The sequence below is a fragment of the Desmodus rotundus genome, chromosome 9 (genome assembly GCF_022682495.2).
Source record: "Desmodus rotundus isolate HL8 chromosome 9, HLdesRot8A.1, whole genome shotgun sequence".
NCBI classification, from domain to species: Eukaryota; Metazoa; Chordata; class Mammalia; order Chiroptera; family Phyllostomidae; genus Desmodus; species Desmodus rotundus.
The window spans coordinates 76814155-76832650 of NC_071395.1; the positions used below are offsets into that span (position 1 = coordinate 76814155).

General features: G+C 44.9%; 1 protein-coding gene across 1 annotated transcript in view; it reads left to right on the forward strand.

The window, feature by feature from the left end:
* PRPF8 (pre-mRNA processing factor 8) overlaps positions 1-18496 on the forward strand; it is a 31144-nt gene that overhangs the window by 479 nt on the left and 12169 nt on the right. Inside the window, exons 3-24 of the mRNA XM_024564653.3 lie at positions 897-1065; positions 2038-2202; positions 2294-2512; positions 2640-2852; positions 2947-3072; positions 3168-3273; positions 4369-4559; positions 4688-4807; positions 4893-5082; positions 5221-5340; positions 5450-5584; positions 5947-6076; positions 6571-6767; positions 7113-7319; positions 7444-7607; positions 7753-7879; positions 7998-8190; positions 8466-8653; positions 8776-9014; positions 9456-9602; positions 9792-10002; positions 10199-10315. Coding sequence (XP_024420421.1) covers positions 897-1065; positions 2038-2202; positions 2294-2512; positions 2640-2852; positions 2947-3072; positions 3168-3273; positions 4369-4559; positions 4688-4807; positions 4893-5082; positions 5221-5340; positions 5450-5584; positions 5947-6076; positions 6571-6767; positions 7113-7319; positions 7444-7607; positions 7753-7879; positions 7998-8190; positions 8466-8653; positions 8776-9014; positions 9456-9602; positions 9792-10002; positions 10199-10315 — 3674 coding nt within the window. The remainder of the gene's footprint in view (positions 1-896; positions 1066-2037; positions 2203-2293; positions 2513-2639; positions 2853-2946; positions 3073-3167; positions 3274-4368; positions 4560-4687; positions 4808-4892; positions 5083-5220; positions 5341-5449; positions 5585-5946; positions 6077-6570; positions 6768-7112; positions 7320-7443; positions 7608-7752; positions 7880-7997; positions 8191-8465; positions 8654-8775; positions 9015-9455; positions 9603-9791; positions 10003-10198; positions 10316-18496) is intronic.

An 18496-nucleotide genomic window follows, 5' to 3' on the forward strand; every position in this document is an offset into this window, starting at 1 on the left:
TTTCCTGTTTGGGCAAGTGTCAAAACATTAGATGTTATCGCACTTATTAGGCACTCCCTCCCAATTTTTTTCACCCAGTCAGACCTTTAAAAACGTCTGTTATTTGTAGACACTGATTCAAACAATGCAGATACAATAGTGATGGCAGACAGAACGCATGCCCTTATATGGGTTTGACGTGCAGCGAAGGAGATAGACAATAAAAAAAGCTTACCTGTAATGTACCTGGGTAAGGAAGACACGCACATTTGTGAACAGTTCAAAAAAAAATCTGTAACGTGAATGTGATGAAAGAAAAAATAAAGAATAGCAAGATGACGAGAATTCGACGGGAGTGGTCCTGCGGGATGCCAGACCCTCTTATACATCCTGACAGGCCCTCATCCCTAGGGCAGTGATTTTCAACCTTTTTATTTTTTGTTTTGATTTAAAATTTTTTATTATTATTATTTTTTAGAAACATTGATTTCTCATTCCACTTGGTTATGCATTCATTGGTTACTTCTTGTATGTGCACTGACCAGGGATTGAAATTGGGTATATCGGGCAATGCTCTTGCCAGCTGAGCTAGCCAGCCTGGGCTCAATGTTTTTCCTCTCATGGCACACATTAATTATTAAAATTCTGCGGCACACCAAAAAATACGTTTTTGTCGATCCGACAGAAAAAATAGGTATAATTTTGATTCATTCACACCAGACGGTTATGTTGGCTGTTGTCATTTTTTTATATGACTATCTAAGGGAAAAGAGGTCCATCCCCTTGACTAAATAGCCAGGTACTACATGTTTGAAAGATTCTTGTAGCACACTGGTGGAAGATTGCTGCCGTAGGTCAAGGGTTGGAGATGATTAGATTAAGGGTGTGCAGTCCTTTAAACTGAGGTATCTTTGTAGCCCGAAAATGGCAGCAATTGCAGGCCAAGCGCTATGCAGAGAAGCGGAAGTTTGGATTTGTGGATGCTCAGAAGGAAGACATGCCCCCAGAACACGTCAGGAAGATCATTCGAGACCATGGAGACATGACCAACAGGAAGTTTCGCCACGACAAAAGGGTCTACTTGGGGTAAAGAACATCCTGGGGTTATTTCATTTGGAGTTTGGCCTGTTTCCTTTCTCCCTGTTCCAGAAGGTGTAGTCCTGGATAGCTGCTCTTTCGTTTGGGGACTTTAATCTTCTTGGTGGTTTAGCCCTTCTTGGTGGTTATAAGAAGAGGGAGAAAACCTTATAGGATTCTGTGATAATTCCAGATCTTCCTGTATGCTCTTTTTCGCCCTGATTTTACTTCCTGATCCGGGACTGGAGCTTTATTTGTCCTATTGGTGCTATGATAAAATGTCCTGTCTTTGAAAGGGTTGAGGCCCCCAGCAGGACACTTTGTGCATTCTTCTTGCCTGTAACTCCTCAGTGACCAGAATTCTCAGGTTCAAGAGCAGTTAACTCCTGAGGTATCCATACGCTTATTTTTCTATGGCTCAAAGCTGAGTGAGTGCAGGTACAAATACTTTAGCAGATGCCTTTGCCATCTGGATACAAAAATGTTAACCAATTCATTACGAACCCCAGTTCATTAACCACTAAGACAGCCTTGGAAGTTTCATTTTAGTTCAAAACTATTTCTTGAGAACTGCTAGGTACTAGGGATATGGTGGGAAACAGGAAGTAATGGCCTTTCTGGAGCTTTTAGTCTAGTGGCATGACAGACATGAGACAGATGGTTACAATAAAGGATGGTGACTATTTTATTGTTTATGGCAAAGCTCAGAGAGAATAGAAAGTGAGACAGACTAAAAGCCGTCTTTAGAGGGGACAGCTAGAGGGACTGAAACCCAGTATTGTGGGACTGTGAAGCTTAAGAAGACTGGGACAGTTGGAGAGGGGGAAGCAGGGTTCCTGGTCATGGAAGACCCGTGTACTGAGTTTTTTAAGGTAGGGTCTTCTGTGGAATATGGTACTGTGATACCATGTGGCTTCTCTGAATGGGACAGGTAGCAGAACACTTTGTGATTTGTAATCGCCCATCTTCCTAATGTTGCAGCGCCCTAAAGTACATGCCGCATGCAGTCCTCAAACTCCTGGAGAACATGCCTATGCCTTGGGAGCAGATTCGGGACGTGCCCGTGCTGTACCACATTACTGGAGCTATTTCCTTTGTCAATGAGATTCCCTGGGTCATTGAGCCTGTCTACATCTCCCAGTGGGGGTAAGAAGGGCAGGAATACGGTGTGTGGTGGTGGTGGTGGTAGGGAGGCAGTGGGTGGAACCCATTGTGTGGCATTGTTGTTGGCTTCCAGGTCAATGTGGATTATGATGCGGCGAGAAAAAAGAGACAGGAGGCATTTCAAGAGAATGCGCTTTCCCCCTTTTGATGATGAGGAGCCGCCTTTGGACTATGCTGACAACATCTTAGATGTTGAGCCCCTGGAGGCTATTCAGCTAGAACTGGACCCTGAGGAGGATGCCCCTGTGTTGGACTGGTTCTATGACCACCAGCCATTGAGAGACAGCAGGAAGTGAGTGTGGTTGGACTTACCACTCCTGTGAGAGTTTTGGAAATCCAGGAGTCCTGGGAGAGCAGTTGGTGGTGTGGCTTGGTTAGCTGGTACATCTGCCTGACGTGGGTCTCTCTTTTTTCTCTAGGTATGTTAATGGCTCCACTTACCAGCGCTGGCAGTTCACACTGCCCATGATGTCCACTCTCTACCGCCTGGCCAATCAGCTTCTGACAGACTTGGTGGATGACAACTATTTCTATCTGTTTGATCTAAAGGCCTTCTTTACCTCCAAGGCACTCAATATGGCCATTCCTGGAGGCCCCAAATTTGAACCTCTTGTTCGAGATATCAACCTACAGTAAGTTCGAGAGAGTAGGGATATTGGGTTGAATAAAATCTAATCTGATCTTTAAGATCTAACTAGTTTGCTTATCTTTGATTTCGTACCCTAGGGATGAAGACTGGAATGAATTCAATGATATTAACAAGATCATCATCCGGCAGCCCATCCGCACTGAATACAAGATTGCTTTCCCTTACTTGTACAACAACCTTCCGCACCACGTCCACCTCACCTGGTGAGAGCGCTGGAACCACAGCTGGGGAAGGAGAAGGCTGGCGTTTAGTTTGGGCCAGGACAGGAGAATCTTGGCTAACTCTTGTTTCATTTTAGGTACCACACTCCGAATGTTGTATTCATCAAAACTGAGGATCCTGATTTGCCAGCTTTCTACTTTGATCCTTTGATCAATCCAATTTCCCACAGGCACTCAGTCAAGGTGAGAGGAAGGGACACATTTGACTTTCTCTTTCAAGAGAAATTTTCTGACTTTGACTGAGGTGTTACTAGATAAGAGTCCATCAAGAGGAAGTTATTGGTACAATTTTGGTTTCTGTGATTGTCCATCTGGGCTTTATCGTTACTCCTCCAGATCTCTAGTTTGTTCTGGTATAATTCTACTATGTTCTTTTTTCCATTAAATTCTTTTCTTGATATTTAATTCACCCTTTTAAAGCATACATTCAGTGGTTTTTAGTTTACTTGCAGAGGTGCACAACCATCACCTTTCAGGCAATTTAGAGCATTTTCTTTACCCCGCAGAGAAACATTGCACCCATTAGTAGTCACTGTCCATTTCGTCTGAACCTTTATGTCTCTGTATTTGCCTCTTCTGGATATTTCATAGAATTATACAATATGTGGTCTTTCCTTTTTTCTTTTTTTAAAAATTTTATTTATTTTCAGAGCGAGGGGAAGGGAAGGAGAAAGAGAGGGAGAGAAATAGCAATGTGTGGTTGCCTCATGTGCATCCTACTAGGGACCTGGTCCACAATCCAGGCATATGCCCTGACTGGGAATCGAACCAGAGACCCTTTGGTTCACAGGCTGGCACTCAACCCACTGAGCCACACCAGCCAGGGCTCTTTTTTTTCTTTTCTTTCTTTTTTCCTTTTTTTTTTTTTTTTTTTTACAACATGTCTTTTATGACTGGCTTCTTACACACAGAATGTTTTTTTGATTTTCATCTGTGTCCCATTATGTTCTTAACATGAACAGATCTGTTTCCCCAAGGCTAGTTTTTGGAGCTTGGGCAGGAGTTGAGAGCCGTGTTTACTTCTTACGGTACTGAGCTCCTTTGGGAGGCCTTTGGTGGTGAGCCAATTGGAGTGTGACTGGTGCTGGTTGCTTTCCTGGTTGGCTCTGGCTTGTTTTCTTGGCCCCCTTTGCCCTGGCCCTTCAGGGTTTCTCTTGTCAGGCAGCCCAGTTTCCATGGCAGTTGTAGCCACTCTGCTCAGCCCCAGAGAGTTTCCCTTTCATCCCAGGTCTCCGCACAGTTCAGCAAGAGCTGAACCTTTGGGGGTTCTTCTTTCAGAGCCAGGAACCGTTACCGGATGATGATGAGGAGTTTGAGCTCCCAGAGTTTGTGGAGCCCTTCCTGAAAGACACGCCTCTGTACACGGACAATACAGCCAATGGCATTGCCCTGCTCTGGGCCCCACGGCCCTTCAACCTACGCTCTGGTCGCACCCGCCGGGCTCTGGACATACCCCTTGTCAAGAACTGGTAAGGCCACCACCCAGGGAAATGGTAGAGGATGTATAGGAGAAGACTCCAACTGGGTGGGCGTGCGGGCTGTATTAGTGTGGCTGGAAGGAGAGATGGGCCAATCTCTTCTGGGTTTGTTTTCACAGGTATCGGGAGCATTGTCCTGCTGGGCAGCCTGTGAAAGTGAGGGTCTCTTATCAGAAGCTGCTTAAGTACTATGTGCTTAATGCCCTGAAGCACCGGCCCCCTAAAGCCCAAAAGAAGAGGTAAGGTGCCTGCCTAGCCTGCTCAGACTTCTTTTTATTCCAAAAAAAATCAGCAGGCTAACAGTCACTCTCATTCCCACCCCAGGTATCTGTTCCGCTCCTTCAAAGCCACCAAATTCTTTCAGTCCACGAAGCTGGACTGGGTTGAAGTGGGGTTACAGGTTTGCCGCCAGGGCTACAACATGCTCAACCTTCTCATTCACCGTAAAAACCTTAACTATCTTCACCTGGATTATAACTTCAACCTCAAGCCTGTCAAGACACTCACCACCAAGGTGCCTGCATTGGACCTTAAGGGTCTCCTGGGCTTGAGGGATGGACTTACTTTGCTCCTGCCCGCAAAGAAGGCATACTTCCAGCTGGGACCATTGGTGATTAATTTTTTTTTTTTCTGTTCTTGGCATCTTCTCCAGGAAAGAAAGAAATCTCGTTTTGGGAATGCTTTCCACCTGTGTCGAGAAGTTCTGCGTTTAACTAAGCTGGTGGTAGACAGCCATGTGCAGTATCGATTGGGCAATGTGGATGCCTTCCAGGTTAGGCTAAGTATCCCCAAGCCCTCCCCCAGGTGAGAAGCCGGGGGAAGTCTGGGCTGATTGTGGAGATGGCTCTAGCTGAAAGCCTGGTGGGGCATTTGTGTTGCAGCTGGCAGATGGACTGCAGTATATTTTCGCCCACGTGGGGCAGCTGACGGGCATGTACCGGTATAAATACAAGCTGATGCGGCAGATTCGCATGTGCAAGGACCTGAAGCATCTCATCTATTACCGCTTCAACACGGTGGGACCCTGCCCGAGCACTCACTCCGCCAGAGCCATTTTAATTTTACATCTAGTCAGGGTGCTTTCCAGGGACCTGTTTGCATCATTACCACCCTCACCTTGGGAATCTCAATGACCCTCCTCCCCTCAATATTCCCCCACCCCCAAGCCTACCTGTAGGTCTAAGTAGGAAGTTTCAGTTACTGGCTCCTGTCTTTAAATTTTCTCATCTACCCCATTTTAGCTGTTGAGGTCCCAGATTTTTTCCTTTTTTCCCCTTTGCTGTCATATGTTCTCCTTCTGTCCCATCTCTGCCTAATTTCCTGTTGTTGTCTAAATGAATTGCTAACTCGTATTCTTGACTTGTGCTTGGGATCGTAGGGCCCTGTAGGGAAGGGCCCTGGCTGCGGCTTCTGGGCTGCTGGCTGGCGGGTCTGGCTGTTTTTCATGCGCGGCATCACCCCCTTGCTGGAGCGATGGCTGGGCAACCTCCTGGCCCGGCAGTTTGAAGGTGAGTGGTTTTTTCTGTGCCCGAGTTCTGCTACATTTTCAAGAGTAGATCGTATGTGTGCTTTTCTGTCCTTTGTCCTTGTTTGAGACTGAGAATCTCTGCTGGGTTGCCTCTAAGTCCCATTCTTTAATGAATCGGACCTAGTATTCTGTTTCTTACTTCGTTGTAACCGTGGTTAGTGAGGGGGTCATGAAGGTAGAAACTCTTGTTAAAAGCAACGAATCTTTTTTTTTTTTTTTTGAGAAATATTTTAAAAGACTTTTATTTGTTTATTTCTAGGGAGAGGGGAAGGGAGGGAGAGAAACATCAATGCATCAATGTGTGGTTGCCTCATGCGTGCCCCTAACTGGGGACCTGGCCTGCAACCCAGGCATGTGCCCTGATTGGGAATTGAATCGGTGACCTTTTGGTTTGCAGGCTGGCACTCAGCCATGCCACTAAGCCACGCCAGCCACAGCTAAAAGCAATGAATCCTTTAATCACTTCACTTCTAGGCCGCCACTCAAAGGGGGTGGCGAAGACCGTAACAAAGCAGCGAGTGGAGTCACATTTTGACCTTGAGCTTCGGGCAGCTGTGATGCATGACATTCTGGACATGATGCCTGAGGGGATTAAACAGAACAAGGCCAGGACAATTCTGCAGCACCTCAGTGAAGCCTGGCGCTGCTGGAAGGCCAACATTCCCTGGAAGGTCGGTATCTCCCCAACTCTGAGGAGTCATGTACATTATCTTCCTGGAATTAGGGTTACCACTCCTGGATGTTTTCAGGGGGCTGTATGGCTCCCATCACTTTCTTTACTTTCAGAGAAAGGGGAAGGGAGGGAGAAGGAGAAAGAGAGAAATATCAATGTGTGAGAGATACATTGATCCTTTGCCTCTCACGTTCCCCACTAGGGACCTGGCCTGCAACCCTGGCTTGTGCCCTGACTGGGAATTGAGCCGGTGACCTTTTGGTTCACAGGCTTTCACTCAATCCAGTGAGCCACACCAGCCAGGGTTCCCATCACTTTCTCATTGTGCCTTTTGCACATTCAGGTCCCTGGACTACCAACGCCCATAGAGAATATGATCCTTCGATATGTGAAGGCCAAGGCTGATTGGTGGACCAACACTGCCCACTACAACCGAGAACGCATCCGCCGTGGGGCCACTGTGGATAAGACTGTTTGCAAAAAGAACCTGGGCCGCCTCACCCGTCTCTACCTGAAGGCGGAACAGGAGCGGCAGCACAACTACCTAAAGGTTAGGCAGAGTGGTCTGGGCTGGGACAAGGGGCATGGCAGGGGTGGACTGCAGAGTTGCGCCCATGCCTTGTGCTGGAGGGATTGGCTACAGTGGGAAGCTAATTATTATGTCCACCTTGCAGGATGGGCCTTACATCACAGCAGAGGAAGCGGTGGCAGTGTATACCACCACTGTGCATTGGTTGGAGAGCCGCAGGTTCTCACCTATCCCATTCCCCCCATTGTCTTATAAACATGACACCAAGTTGCTCATCTTGGCGTTGGAGCGGCTCAAGGAAGCTTACAGGTGAGGAGTGGAGTGGTTAGATTCCTGTGGGAAGGTGATGGGGAGAATGGCATCATTGTCCGAGTCCAAAGGAAGGTTTTAGCCTCAGTCCTTTCTGGGGTTGGTTTCCTCTTGGTTCTCATTCACCTTCCTGTTGCCTCGTCAGTGTGAAGTCTCGGTTAAACCAGTCTCAGAGGGAGGAGCTAGGGCTGATTGAGCAAGCCTATGACAACCCACATGAGGCTTTGTCCCGCATCAAGCGTCACCTTCTCACACAGAGAGCCTTTAAAGAGGTAAGTGAGATGCCCCCTGAGTTTTATTTTGGCTCTGTTACTCATTCATGGCACCTGGGTTGGCTGGTTGCCTCAGGTGATTGGTGGATTGGTGTGAGCCAGTTTCCCTGTCGCACAGGTGGGCATTGAGTTCATGGATCTCTATAGCCACCTGGTGCCAGTGTACGATGTGGAACCACTGGAGAAGATCACTGATGCCTACCTGGACCAGTACCTGTGGTATGAAGCTGACAAGCGCCGCCTGTTCCCACCCTGGATCAAGCCTGCTGACACAGAACCACCTCCTCTGCTTGTTTACAAGTGGTGCCAAGGTAAACTTTTCTAGACTCACCCCTGAGGAAGGGAGGTGAATTGAGTTCCACATCAGAATTCTCATTTGGGCAGCATAATTCGTTTAGTCTCTTGCCGCATGGTACCAAGGAAGTAAGTGTTCACGTTAAACTGAACAAAGCTGACACTGCTAGCCATCCATGGGACTGGACCGAGTGACAGCGTGCTGGGGTTATGCAGTGTGGTATCTCCTGTGGGCAATCGTGCTGGCAGGGAATTTCTGACCTTCTGGGGACCTGTCTGGCTTACTCTTCAGGCATCAATAACCTACAGGATGTGTGGGAGACAAGTGAGGGTGAGTGCAATGTCATGCTGGAGTCACGCTTTGAGAAGATGTATGAGAAGATCGACTTGACCCTGCTTAACAGGCTGCTGCGACTCATTGTAGACCACAATATAGCTGACTACATGACAGCCAAGAACAATGTCGTCATCAACTATAAGGTGTGTCTTAGGGGCAGGGTCACGAGAAATTATAGGGGGCATCGCCTTGCACACTGAAGGGGGAGCCCTGGAGGAGCGTGGGACGCAGCCAGGGGTTAAGCGTTGTAAGTCTCTCTTTCTAGGATATGAACCACACGAACTCGTATGGGATCATCAGAGGCCTGCAGTTCGCCTCGTTCATCGTGCAGTACTATGGCCTGGTGATGGATTTGCTAGTGTTGGGATTACACCGGGCCAGTGAGATGGCTGGGCCGCCTCAGATGCCAAATGACTTTCTCAGTTTCCAGGACATAGCCACTGAGACCGCCCACCCAATTCGTCTCTTCTGCAGATACATTGATCGCATCCACATTTTCTTCAGGTGAGAGCTTGTCTGGATTCTTACCCTTTTTTTGTTTGTTTGTTTTTTAATTCTCACCTGAGGATATGTTTATTAATTTTGGGCAGGGGGGTGGGGAGAGAGAAGTGTCACTATGAGAGAGAGAAAAGGCCATCTGTTGTGTCTTGTGTGTACCCTGACTGGGAATCGAACCCGCAGACTTTGGGTATATGGGGACAACTCTCCACATTACTGAGCCATCTGGCCAGGGCTGGATTCAAATCCTTGCAGGGCATTGAGACATATGCCCAGCCTCTGGAAGTGGCTGTTGTACTTTAATTGACTTTCTGCTGGGTTGGGGCTCCAAAATGGATGGAAGTCCTGTGAGTAGGATAGGGGTTTGGGATGGACTCCATTACCAGCTGTAGGTATCATGAGTTCCTAATGTATTGGGACCTCAGCAGTGCACCTTGCCTGGTGTAGGTTCACAGCAGATGAGGCTCGAGACCTGATTCAGCGTTACCTGACAGAGCACCCTGACCCCAACAATGAAAACATCGTTGGCTATAACAACAAGAAGTGCTGGCCCCGAGATGCCCGCATGCGCCTCATGAAGCATGACGTCAACTTGTGAGTCCAAGTGGGGTCTGTGGGAGTTGGAAGAACACCAGCCTGAGGGATTCAGAGATCAATTGGAGGGGATTTAAGAGGTGGTGTCTTAGGCGTGAGGAATGTACTCTTTCGGGATATCATCACTCTGGCCTTTGAAGGGAAGTTTCTTCCAGGAGACTGATGTGACCAAATGTTTTCTGTGGGCAGGGGTCGGGCAGTGTTCTGGGACATCAAGAACCGTCTGCCACGGTCAGTGACTACAGTTCAGTGGGAGAACAGCTTTGTGTCCGTGTACAGTAAGGACAACCCCAACCTGCTCTTCAACATGTGTGGCTTTGAGTGCCGCATTCTGCCTAAATGTCGCACCAGCTATGAGGAGTTCACCCACAAGGATGGGGTCTGGAACCTACAGAATGAGGTAAAACTTGGGAGGGGGGCTAGATATAGCATTGCTACCCCTGTGCCTCCGCGGTACATGGGGTGAGGAATACCCACCCAGCTTATCATTATTGACCAGTTGAGGCTTGTGGGTGGGCAGGGCATAGTGTGGTCAGAGTTGGTCCTTGTTCTTCTGGCAGTACTGGAGACGAGTTCACCTTGACCTTGTGGTTTAGGTTACTAAGGAACGGACAGCTCAGTGTTTCCTGCGTGTGGATGATGAGTCAATGCAGCGCTTCCACAACCGCGTGCGTCAAATACTGATGGCCTCTGGCTCCACCACCTTCACCAAGGTACGGCAGGCAGTCAGCACCAGCTTTTATCATGTCCTTTTTCCGTCTCGCGTCCCCTTCAGCCCTTCCCTGGTTTGCTCTCCTTTCTTCCCCGTGCTGTGCACTGTACCAGTCTCCATGCTTAAGAGTGTCAAATCAGCTCACAGTTACTTGTCTGAGAATTAATTCCCTGTAGGAATTCTGCAGCCTACTTCTGTGTAGTTGTTATGATTCTAAATTAAGGCAAGAGTAGAAATTGGATTTTATTTTTTAAGATTTTATTTATTTATTTTTAGAGGAGAAGGGAGGGAGAAAGAGAGGGAGAGAAACATCAATGTGTGGTTGTCTCTCACGTGCCCTCTACGACGTGGCCTGCAACCCAGGCATGTGCCCTAATTGGGAATTGAACCAGAGATCCTTTGGTTTGCAGGCCAGCACTCAATCCTGTGAGCCACACCAGCCAGGGCTAGAAGTTGGATTTTTGAATTTAAACTAACACTACTGTTTTTGCATTTTTGCTAGGGCTAGTTATCCAAGTCATGTAACTCATCTTTTAAATAGTAACGTAGTATGCATGTTGCAAAGCAAGTATAACTAGCAATTTCAGTGTTTATTTCTCTTGTCAGCTGCTTCCAAAGGCCCAGATGAAGGTAGCTGGAATTGAAAAAGAATAATCTGAGGATTTCTTGACCGTGTATATTTAAGGTTTTGCAAGGTTTAAAAAGTTGTCTTTCCCTTTCCACTATCTTTTCTTGCCGTGATATTGGTGCACATGAATGTCCTGGCTGACGCTCTCAAGAGCATCAGTAATGCCGAAAAGGGAGGGAAACACGGGGTTCTTAGTGGGCTGTGCTCCAAAGTCACTGTCTGATTCCTAACTGAGGTGATGATCACAGAGCTGGGAAAATTGTGAACTTCACAGGCAGGTTAAACAGGTGTGGTGTGTGCTGAGGCCCAGATTTGATGTGCCACTCAGAGATCTCGAAAAATGGCAAAATAATCTGTACCCACCCTGTTGGTTTGTTTTCGTCGTTCTGACAATTTCAGCTGGCATGATGAAGGCAAAAAAAAAAAAAGCAAATGGTAGAAAATCCTGGGATTCTTTTTCTAGGACCATAATACATACATAGAAATAAAGTATCTCGATGGATAAAAACAGTCACTTGATCCTGGTTTCCACTGAATGAAAACTGTTAGCCATAGCATTTTCATTGATTCTGACCTTGTATCCCTTCACATATGCTGCACACATGACAAATGCTTTAAATTTTTTAGGGATGTTTCTTTTGAGGATACATTTTACCTTAATATTCCTTACCTAAATTTCCTCATACCTTTTTTTTTTTTTTTTTTGGAGTATTAGTGCAAGGAAGAAGCTTGTCTTTTAGATTGGTGACTCCCTGTGAGGGTGAGATGACAGGAATTATGTATCTCATTCATTCCATTGTTGCTAGTTGGTAACTACTGCTTTCAGGGCATTATGGACGCACTACCCGTGAGATAGAGTCTCTGCCTTAATTGAGCGCACGCACCTGGTTGGAGACACAGATGCATAGTCAGAAGAACTCTAACAGAGCTGTTGTATATCTGGGACTCTGTGAGAATGCTCAAGTAAATGACTAGCCCACTCTGGGAGAAGGAGAGGAAAGGCTTCCTGAAAGAAATAACATGATGAGGCAGTGGGGGAGGGCATTCCTTCGGCCAGAAGTATGGAGAAGTAGCTAGCATGGTGTATGTTCGGCTATAAGAAATTGAGAATTAGGGGGGAGGGAAGGGAAGAAAAGGCATACAACTGTAATTGAATAACAATAAAAATTTTAAAAAATTGAGAATTTACTGGAGTAAAATGGTGGAGTTGGGACTTAGAGAAAGGGGAAGGGAGGGAGAAAGAGAGGGCCATCAATGTGTGGTTGCCTCTCATGCGCCCCCTACTGGGGACCTGGCCCACAACCCAGGCATGTGTCCTGACTGGGAATCGAACCAGTGACCCTTGGGTTCACAGGCTGGCATTCAGTCCACTGAGCCACACCAGCCAGGGCAGGGGCGACTTTTCTGTGGTAGGTGGTTCATTCTTTCAGCTGTGGGGAAGACGGGTTTAGAGGAATGGGATGTGAGGTCGGGTTTGGGAACTACGCCGGAGTCCAGATAAAAATGATGAACGCACTGAAATTACAGGTCAGGACAGGGGAACAGATTTGATGAGTAGATAGCAGGTAAAATGAGCACAGCTTTGTTTTGATGGGATGCCAGAGGAACAGGAAGAAGTCAAAATAACATTCAATTTTGGCATGTGTGACTAGGGGGATAGATACTGATATCACCATCTGGAAGACTACCAGAAGAAGAGCAGGTTTAGGGGGAAAATAAGTGAGTTTAGTTTAGGATGTAAAAGCTTTGAGGTGCCTGAGAACATCCAGGTGGAGGGGTCCAGCAGGTATTTATATATTTCTTTAATTCCATGATAAATATATACATAGGCTATGTGTATATTTTTTCCCCTTAGTCGTGCCTCTTAAGTTGATGGTCTCTTAGATTTGATAAAAAATAACTGAGTTTGAAGCTCCAGAGAAAGGAATGAGGTGAGCAAGTAAGAGCAGTAGGGGTAACTTACATCCTTTAGGATGTCCAAGTGGGAGCATTTTATAATCTGAAGCTTGGAGAAGATGTCTGAGTTGAAGATGTAGATTTAGGAGCCTGTCAGCTTAAAGAAGATGGTTGAAAGCTCAAGAGTGAGCAAGATTATCCAGGAAAAGTATAAGGAGATGAACTTGGACCCATTAGGAACACGGAGCAGCAGTGTGGCCAGACAGAAAGTGCTGGGTTCTGGGAGCCAAGGCTGTCGGGAGGGGGCAGCCACTTAACAGTTGCAGTTGCCTAAGAGTCTTTCAGTCAGATAAGGTCTGAAAAGTATCCATTGGATTTGGCAGTCTGGACGTCACTGGTGACCTTAGCAAGGGCTGTTTCAGAAATAGTAGGGATAGAAGCCAGATTGCAGTGGATGAGGCTTTATGGGAAGTGAGGGAGTGGAAACAGCAAGGACTGTCAATTTGCCAGAGTTGGAGGAAGGAGGCAGGACATTAGATGCCACCTAGAGGGAGATAGAAGTCAAGGCATTATTTTTAAATGGGAGTGAGTGGGGTCTGTTTTCATTGAGGAGGAACCAGTAGTGGTTCTGGGTGCAACAAGTGTGGTAAGTGATGGAACAGTGTTCTGGAGTAATTGTGTAGGGGTGGTAAAAAAGGCAAGCAGAGAGAAACATCCTCTGAACATAACAGAAAAGAGGTCTGGATAGATGTGCACATAGATAAGTTTGTTTTTGTTTTATTGATTGATTTGAGAGAGAGAGAGAAACATTGATTTATTGTTCCACTTATGTCTGTGCTTTCACTGGCTGGTTCTTGTATGTGCCCTCACTGGGGATCAAAGCTGCAGCCTTGGCTTATCAGGACCAGCCCCAGCCAACTGAGCTGCATGGGCAGGGCTCAAGGTAGGTAAGTTTAGTAGGAAGTTATAACAAGTCTTGAATTTTTCAGCTTTCCTTGGGCTGGAGTAAAGGACCCGGGGATTCAGACTTTTTATTTTTTATTTTAATCCTCACCTGAGGACATGCTTATTGTTTTTTGAGAGAGAGTAAGGGAGGGAGAAAGGGAGAGAAACATCGACTTGAAAGAGAAACAGTGATTGGTTGCCTTTTGTAGGGGCCCTGGCAGGGGACGGAACCCGCAGCCTAGGCATGCGCCCTGACTGGGAATCAAACCCAAGATCTTTTGGTTTGTGGGATGATGCCCAAACAACTGAGCCACCCTGGCCAGGGCCAGTGTTTCGGACTTCTAGGCACAGTGTTGGGGGTATGGTAGGATTGTGGAAGAAACTGTGTGCTGAGAGCCTAGTGGGTGTCAAGAAAATGAAGACAACTGTGTGAGTTCTTCCCAGAAGCACTCAGCTAACCAGTGATGGTATGGAGAACGTGAATAGATTATTATGGTGATTTAGGATTGGGGTTTTGCTGAAGGGCTGTTGTGGAGTGGTAAGGGATTGGATGCAGGGGAAGTAAGGGCGTGACCCCTATTGGAATCCTGGATTATGGGAGGGGTGAGAGGAGAGTGAAAGAGGCCAGTGGCCTTAGAAAAAACAGAGGGATCGGGGTATAGGTGTGAGAGTTGAGAGCCTGAGTAATGGAGAATGTCAGAAGTTAGACAGCTGTGTACTCCAGTGCTTAGTAGGACAGGTTCTGGGATCAAGCTGGGTTCAGATCACCGCTCTCTCACTTTACGAGTTGGGACTTTGGGCAGATCACCACTTTGGTCTTCAGTTCCCTCATCCATAAAACGGGTGTACTGATACATTACCCAGCTTTGTGAGAATTAAATAATGCATATGGTCAACTATATTACTCAATAAATTGCTTAGTAAATGTTTGCTGTCATTAATTAGAGGGGTCGGAGATTATAATCGGCTAGAATATTGGGATTTGCTTCTTGAGGTATGGTAAAGTAAAGCAGCTCTTACAATAAGATTTCCCAGTATTTCAGGGTTGCTAATAGAAGGGAAATATCCAGTAGGGCTGGAGGTGGCCTTATTCCTGCCCTGTAAAGTTTTCCTTCCCCCTTGGACTCTGGTAGTCATTGCTGCCCCTACCACTTGAGGTGCTCCCACCATTCTTGCTCTAGGTACATGCAGTGCACTAGCCCAAGCTTAGAGCCAGGACCCTTCTCTTCAGCCCTGGTAGTAACTGTGAAATAAGACTGGGATATTTAAATAAGACTGATTTGAAAGGGCCAGGAGTAACCGAAGGAAGATAGAGATGCATCTTGTTAGATAATCTGACTTAGAAGGTCCAGCTGCTTAGTTTTAGCCTATGAAGGGCTGTAAGGCTACCTTCCTGCTTAGTTTCCTGCCTTCTCACAAACAGTAGGCACTCTGTCCTGCCCACTGGGAAGCCCTTTTAAACATGTCTACATGGCTTGAAGTCTAAAGTCAACAGGGAGAGACCTCAAGAGAACACCTTTGCCTGGCAATAGATGTATTTCTCTGTTCTTTCTTGTTTGTTTTTGTTTCGACATTTATTTATTTATTTATTTATTTGTGAAGACTTTATTTACTTAGAGCATCATTAGGTTTATAATAAAATTGAGAGGAAGGCACAGAGATTTCCCATGTATTCCCTGCCCCCCCACACGCATATCCTTCCCATTATCAGTATCACTGGCCAGAGTGGTGTAATTTTTTACCAAGGATGAACCTACATGGACACATCATGAACACCTCAAGTGCGTACAGTTCACTTTTGGTGGTATATATTCTATGGTTTGGGATAAAAATATTGTGACATGTGGCATATGTCCATGATAGTATCATACTGAGTATTTTCATTGTCCTAAAAACCCTCTTGTTTTCTGCCTATTTATCGCTCCCCCTGCCATCCATTTACTTTTTTTCTTAATTGATTGATTTTAGAGAGAGGTGTAGAGGTGAGAGAAACATCAACTGCTCCACCCATCCATGCACTTAGTGGTTGCTGCTTTCAAAAAAATTTTTTTTTGGAGTTTATTTTTTTTAAGATTTTATTTATTTATTTTTAGATAGAGGGGAAGGGAAGGAGAAAGAAGCATCAATGTGTAGTTGCCTCTCATGTGTCCCCTACTGGGGACCTGGCGCACAACTCAGGCATGTGCCCTTGACTGGGTATCGAACTGGCGACCCTTCGGTTCATAGGCCAGCGCTCAATCCACTGAGCCACACCAGCCAGGGCCAGAATTCTAACATATTCTTTACCTTAAAGTCTTGCTTATATCATTTGGTGTTTTGTGGTTTTATCTTCTTTTATTGATCTTTTCAAAGAATAAGCTTTGGTTTCATTGATATTTATTATTTTTCTACTCATTGAAATAGAAAGGGTATCTTTTGATTTCTGTTTTTATGTTATCTTTCCTTTTTGCTAACTTCTGGTTTAATTTGCTAATTAATGAAAGGTTTTAATTAACTAAAACCTTTAACTAATTAATTAGGTTTAGTTAACTAAAAGTTTTCTAATCTGTTAAGGTAAAAAGATGATCAGTTTTGGACCTTTCTTTTTAATAAAAGCATTCAGGACTATAAATTTTCCTTGTAAGCACTGCTTTGGCTATGTCTCTCAAATTTTAATAGGTTGTTTTCACTTTCATTCAGTTAAAAATAGTTTCTAATTTCCCTTGTGAGTTTTTATTTCATCCATAGGTTATTTAGAACAATGCTGTTTATTTTTCAAATATTTGAGGGTTTTCCAAATGTTTTTCTGTTACTAGTTTCTGGTTTCATTTCATTATAGTCAGAAATCATACTCTATAATCTTAGGTTTTTCAGCTGTATTGAGACTTATTTTTATGGTCTAGCACATATAGTCTGTCTTGTGACTCGTGTATACTTGAAAAGGGTCTGTTCTGCTGTTGGTCAGTAGAGTGTTCTATACATGTCAGTTAGGTCTAGTTGGTTGGTTGATTGTGTTGGTCAAGTCTTTATATATCCTTAAGATATTTTTGTCTACTTGTATCAGTTGCTGAAAAAGGAGTGTTGGGAATCTCCAACTACAATTGTGGATTTATTTATTTTCCATTTCAAGTCCTTTTTGGGGGTGAGAGGGGCTTCAGAGACACTGTTCACTTTATTAAAGCTATGCAAACTTATAGCATAAAGCCACATGATATTTTTTAAGAAAATTATACATTTTTTTGAGCATGGAAGAATGTCTGAAAGTCAGATTGCTCTGGTATCTTTAAAATATTTAGTTGAGCCCTGGCTGGTGTGGCAACATGGATTGAGCGCCAGTCTGGGAATCTAAACTTTGCTAGTTCGATTCCTGCTCTGGGTATATGCCTGGGTTTCAAGCCAGGTCCCCAGTTGTGGGCATGTGAGAGGCAACCTATTGATGTTTCTCATACACATTGATGTTTCTTTCTCTCTATTTCTCCCTCCCTTGCCCTCACTCTAAAAATAAATAAAAATTTAAAAAAAAAATCTTAAAAATATGTATGTATATGTATGTGTGTGTATATATGTATGTGTGTGTATGTGTGTATATGTATATAGTTGGTTGAGTCCTGGCCAAGTGGTTCATTTGTTTGGAGCATTGTCCCTTACACCAATGGTTGCAGGTTCAATCCCTGGTCGAGGCACCTGCAGGAGGCAGCCAATTAATGTTTTTCTCTCACATCAATGTTTCTCCTTCCTTTTCTTCTCTTTCCAAAAAGATCATATCCTTGGGTGAGGATTAAAATATATATATATTTAGTCAAAACAAAATTACCTACATAACAGTTAGATTGTAATTGTTTAAAAAGGCAAATAGGACATTTTGTTGAACATAGCTGAGAGTTGGGTAAAGAGTAATTGGCCAGCAGATGGAAAACCAAGGAGTCATCCAGGACACTAGCATGCTTAGGGGACTTGGGAACTATTTCGCTGATACCAACATGCAAACTGACAAACCTTTTGTCCAAGGAGCAGTGAACCTGCATATGGGTGATGACCAAGGAGTGTGCCAGGGGGAGTGCTGTATCTGAAGAGACAGCTAGAATTAGAGAAGGGCTTGACAGCTGGCACAAGCATGCACACTTCTGTGGATAGAAGCAACTCTGTTGATACCCCTGGAAGGAGCATGTATTGTTCATACACTTGGGTGTGATTATGTGATTTTTTTTTTTGAGTCTTACGCTTTAACAGGTCCATCATTTTTTGCTTCATATATTCTGAAGACCTGTTATTAGGCATGTGATATATGTAGGATTATTACATTTTCCTATTGAGTTGACTCTTTATCGTTATGAAATGACCCTCTATTCCTGGTAATGTTCTGTTAGGAAGTCTACTGTGTCTGGTATCAGTAGTGCCACTCTAGCTTTGGATGGATGTCTTTTTCCATCTTTTTGCTTTTAACCTGTGTCTTTATAATTAAAGTGCATTTCTTGTAGATGGCATATAGTAAATCTTGTTTTGATTCTATCTGTATTTTCCTCTGTGTGTGGTTTCTTTTGGATTGAGTGTGTTTTTAATATTTTAATTTATCTTTACTCTTTGCTCATTGGCTACACTCCTTTGTTTTATATTTTTTATTGGTTGGTCTAGGCTTTATAGTATACATCTCTGACTTATCAGTCTACTGTGACCACCAGCCTACCACTAATAGCACTTGACAGGAACTTCAACACTATGCTTCCATTTCCCCCC